At 60.9% G+C, this 4,869-nt stretch overlaps 1 protein-coding gene across 1 annotated transcript in view; it reads left to right on the top strand.

Annotated features, from left to right (window-relative positions):
- Window positions 1–4,869, top strand: part of P4HA3 (prolyl 4-hydroxylase subunit alpha 3) — a 9,237-nt gene that overhangs the window by 2,933 nt on the left and 1,435 nt on the right. The window contains exons 2-11 of the mRNA XM_035901789.1: window positions 311–453; window positions 753–973; window positions 1,870–2,019; window positions 2,116–2,167; window positions 2,357–2,514; window positions 2,597–2,773; window positions 3,204–3,268; window positions 3,453–3,612; window positions 4,191–4,253; window positions 4,820–4,847. Coding sequence (XP_035757682.1) covers window positions 311–453; window positions 753–973; window positions 1,870–2,019; window positions 2,116–2,167; window positions 2,357–2,514; window positions 2,597–2,773; window positions 3,204–3,268; window positions 3,453–3,612; window positions 4,191–4,253; window positions 4,820–4,847 — 1,217 coding nt within the window. The remainder of the gene's footprint in view (window positions 1–310; window positions 454–752; window positions 974–1,869; window positions 2,020–2,115; window positions 2,168–2,356; window positions 2,515–2,596; window positions 2,774–3,203; window positions 3,269–3,452; window positions 3,613–4,190; window positions 4,254–4,819; window positions 4,848–4,869) is intronic.

Here is a 4,869-nt window from a genome sequence, read left to right as displayed (position 1 = left end):
TTGGACGGGGGGCTACCAACATTGGACAGGGGCTACCAGCCTTGGACGGGGGGGGCTACCAACCTTGGGGGGGAGGGCTACCAACCCTGGACAAGGGGCTAGCAACCTTGGATGGGGGGGCTACCAATCTTGCACAGTGGGACTACCAACCTTGACGGGGTTTCTCCACCTCTGGCTTGGCCAAAAAGTGGACACTGTGGCAAAGCTGCCCAACTGGGGGGGTGGGGGGGTGTCAGACTCCAGACCCCACCTGGGGGGTGTTGGCACCCAGGAGCATCACTCAAAGTGTCACCCAGTGGGTGCCTTGTAGGTTTTATGAGAAGGTCCAGGCGCTGCACCAGGACCCCAAGGCCTCGGTGGACAACCCCTTGCTGGCCTTCAGCCTCATCAAGCGTCTCCACTCCGACTGGCCCAATGTCATCTACAGTGATGAGGCCACCGAGAACACCCAGGGTACGGGGGGGATGCTTGGCCACATGTCCTCTCTGTCACCTGGGGAGAGCTGGGAGGTGACAGGGACCCAGTGGAGGAGGAGGAGAATGGATGGTGGAGCAGGAGAACGGATGGTGGAGCAGGAGAATGGGTGGTGGAGCAGGAGAATGGGTGGTGGAGCAGGAGAATGGGTTGTGGAGCAGGAGAATGGGTGATGGAACAGCATGTGGGGTCCCCAGGGATGGAGAAGGGCTGATAAGGGTGATAGCACCCCAAAAGCTCATTAATCCCCCTCCGTGCACCCCATTACCCACCCTCAGCACTCCATGCTGGCTTCAAGGAGGTGGAGCAGGAGCTGCCTGGAGCCGAGGACCTGGACGGGGCTGCCCGGGCACTGATGCGGCTGCAGGATGTCTACTCACTCAGTGTCAAGGGCATGGCCAATGGCGTCTTCCAGCGAGCTGGTGCTGGCCGGCCACCCCTCTACAGCCCCGGCCGGCGCGTCTCCCTCTCCGCCGATGACTGCTTCCATGTGGGCAAGGTGAGGGCAAACCCCATCAGCCCCCCACAAAGCTTTTCCAGCCTGGGATGTTGCTTCCATAGGGATAGGCGTTGGGTTTTCTTCCCACATGGATGAGGAGAGGCCCCTCTGACTCAGCCTGCAGGCATTCGCCCGCCGGCCATTGCCTCTTGGCTCTCACCAAGTCTTCTTGCTGCTTCGTGGCTCGGGGAAGGGAAGAGCCAAGCCAGTGGCCTGGGGGAGATCTCCTGCTCCAGCAGCCTGGTCGAGTATGGGGTCAACCCCCGCCCGGGGATAAAAATGGGTCCATAAATCCCCAGGAGGGGATTTGGGTGCTTTGATAGGGGGGTTTTGTTCAGGGCAGAGTCCTCTGAGTGTCACTGCAGAGCTGGAATGGAGTGTCAGAGCGTGGGACAGGGTGGGGTGGGGTGGAATGAGATGGGACAGGATGGGATGGGATGGGGTGGAGGTGGAGATAGAGATGGATATGGAGATGGGGATGGAGCAGGATGGGTGGGGACGGGGTTGGGGGTGAGGATGGGACTGGAAAGGAAGGAATGGGACAGGATGGGGATGGTGTGGGAGGGAATGGGGATGGGATGTGATGGGACAGGATGGGTGGGAATTGCAATGGGATGGGATGACATGGCATGGGAATTGGATAGAATGGGATGGGGATGGGAGGGGAGGGCATAGGAGTGGGACTGGGATGAAGTTGGTCATAGGGATAGGATGGGATGAGAAGGGGATAGGATGGGTCAGGATAGGGTGAGGATGGGGGTGTGAGGATGTGGTGGGATGGGATGGAATGGTACAGGGGGGGATGGGATGGCATGGCATGGCATGGGACAGGGTGGGGACGGGACACAGGCCAGGCTGGCCCAGCCAGCGGGTCCGGGTGATGCGCTGCCTCGCAGGTTGCCTATGACACGGGTGACTACTACCACTCCATCGCATGGCTGGAGGAGGCCGTTGGCCTCTTCCGCCGCTCCTACGGCAGCTGGAACCCTGAGGACCGGAGCAGCCTGGAGGATGCTCTGGACCATCTTGCTTTCTCCTACTTCATGGTACGTCTGCAAGTCCCATCCCCATCACCCCGGTGCCTGGTGGAGCTGAACCATGGGCAGGAGGATGCTCATGGGCTCTCTGCTCCACCCATCCAGGCTGGAAACATCTCCCACGCCTTGAGCCTCTCTAGGGAGTTTCTCCACTATGGTACGTGGGGCAAGCTCAGATGAAGCAGGAGGAGGGGAGAGGTTTTGGGGTGTCTCCGTCACCTCTGCATGGCACCAACCTCCTTCACCCCATTTCTTGCCCCCACATGGGGTAATTCTCCAGGGACCAATGGCAGGCAAGGGGGGTGATGGGGACACAGCATTTCGGGTGACATCACCTCTCTGGCAGACCCCAGTAACCGACGGGTGGCGAGGAACGTGGCCAAGTACGAGAAGCTGCTGGAGACGGGGACAGCGGTGAGCGCTGGACCCCTGCGACGCCCCAATGGCACCCACCTGCAGAGCCGTGACGCCTACGAGGAGCTGTGCCAGCGCCCAGGGGGGCAGGTGGGCTTGGTGGCGGGGCCGTGGTCCCCCACCCCAATGCTGTCCCTCCCCTCACACCCTCCTTGGTCCTTTCTCTCCCCAGCTGGCCCCAGAGCATCTCCCCCATCTCAGCTGCTCTTACGAGACCAACGGTAGCCCCTACCTCCTTCTCCAGCCTGCCAAGAAGGAGATGGTCCGGATCCGACCCTACGTGGCTTTGTACCACGATTTCATCAGCGATGCTGAGGCTGAGACCATCAAGGGGTTGGCAGGGCCCTGGGTGAGCCGTCCCCATCCCCAGGGATGTCCTTTTCCTGGAAGAGGGTGCCCCAGGAGCTGGTGGACCACTCTGAAGCATGCAGAGATAGGAGAGGTTTTAAGCCAGGGCTTAGCCAAAGCCTTCTGCAGCGAGACCCTGGGGGGGACGAGCCCAGCTTAGCTCCATCTGAGTCCCTGCAAAAGATTCTGGGGAGAAACCAGGTCCATGCATGCACCTAAACCCCTTCCCAGCCAGGCTTGACTTGGTGACACCCAACTGTGTTGGATCCAGTTGTGATCACTGCTTCCCTCACCCTGGTGGGACACCTTGGGGTGGGGATGTTTGGCAACCAGCTGGCATAAACCCCCCAGTTTGGACCCCAACTGGGGTCCCTGCTTGGTGCGGGGGTCCCCATCTGCAGCAACATCCCCCCCCGCCGTGTGTCCTCCAGCTGCAGAGGTCCGTGGTCGCCTCTGGGGAGAAGCAGCAGAAAGCCGAATACCGGATAAGCAAGAGGTAGTAGCCACCCCCTCCCTTGTCCTCCAGCCGGTGGGACCACCATGGTCCCATTGCCACCACCAAGGTGGCAGGGAAGCCATGCTGGGGAGGCCTGGGTCCTCCACACCCAACGGTGCCATGAGGGTTAAGCCAGGCCACGGGTGAATTTGGGGGGGGAGCTGAAGGTGGGGTGCTCCCACAGCGCCTGGCTGAAGGACACCGCCGACCCGGTGGTGCGGGCATTGGAGCAGCGCATCGCTGCCGTCACCGGCCTGGACCTGCGGCCACCCTATGCCGAGTACCTGCAGGTGGTCAACTATGGGTTGGGAGGCCACTACGAGCCACACTTCGACCATGCCACGGTCAGGGAGCTTCTCGGGTGGTCCATGGGGCAGGTGGTCAGGGGGGTGGTTGCTGTGGTGCTCTTAGGATGATCCTTGGGGTGATCCTGGGGTGGTTCTTGGGGCGGTCTCTCAGATGGTCACCAGGGTGGTCCCTGGGATGTTCTTGGAAGTGGTCCCTGAGGCGGTCTCTGTGCTGGTCCCTCAGATGTTCCTGGAGGGGGACCCTGGGGTGGACCCCGTGGTGATCCCTGGCATGGTGCCCAGGGGGGTCCCTGGGGTGGTCCTTGGGGTGTTCTCTGGGCTGGTCCCTCAGATGTTCCTGGAGGGGGACCCTGGGGTGGGCCCTGTGTTCCTCCTGGGAGGGTTGCCTGGTCCGTGGATAGGCCCTGGGGGGGTGTCCCCATGGTGATCCCTGAGATGTTCCTGGGAAGGGAGGGCGGGAGGAAGGAGGGAGGAAGCAGGAGAGATTTCCCTTGAGGCAGCTCAGAGCCACCAGCTCTGTTGGGGCATGAGGTGCCTCCACACTGAGCCGTGTCAGCGTGGGCCTGTCCATCCCCATGGGCCTGACCGTCCCCACCGCCTTGCTCTTGGGGCAGTCCAGGAAGAGCCCCCTTTACAGAATGAAGTCGGGCAACAGGATCGCCACCGTCATGATCTACGTGAGTGTCCCCCCCTCCTCCATTTCCAGGCCTAGAGCATGGTCATCAGTAGGGTTCAGAGTGAACAGCGTTGGAGAAGGGGGAGGGCAGCCCTAAGTCAGACCGTGGTGGGTGTTAAATGACGATATCTGCAGCGTATTTAAGAGCTTGTGCCATGTCATGGCCTCTTCTCCCTGATAATGGACGATGGGACGAGGGGAAATGGTCTGAAGTTGCTTCAGGGCAGGTTTAGGTTGGACGTTAGGAAAAATTTCTTCACCGAAAGGGCTGTCGGGCTCTGGAATGGGCTGCCCAGGGAGGTGGTCGAGTCCCCATCCCTGGGGGGATTTAAAAGAAGGAGAGATGAGGTGCTGAGGGCCAGGGTTTGGGGGTGGGATGGCAGGGTTAGGTTAAAGGTTGGACTTGATCTTAAAGGTCTTTTCCAACCCAAACGATTCTATGATTCTATGTCATAGCGAGGGAAGCGCTGTGGGGGACCAAGGGAAGTTCTGTGCCTCAGTTTCCCCCTGCAAAGCAGCCGTGTCACAGGGGGTTGGCCACAGCTCATATTTTTACTCCTCTTCCAGCTGAGCGCGGTGGAGGCTGGGGGGGCCCCCCCCCCTCCTCTACGCCACCT

Source organism: Egretta garzetta, unplaced genomic scaffold (assembly GCF_000687185.1).
Source record: "Egretta garzetta isolate BGI_Z169 unplaced genomic scaffold, ASM68718v1 scaffold1159, whole genome shotgun sequence".
NCBI classification, from domain to species: domain Eukaryota; kingdom Metazoa; phylum Chordata; class Aves; order Pelecaniformes; family Ardeidae; genus Egretta; species Egretta garzetta.
This window is presented reverse-complemented; position numbering and strand designations above follow the sequence as displayed.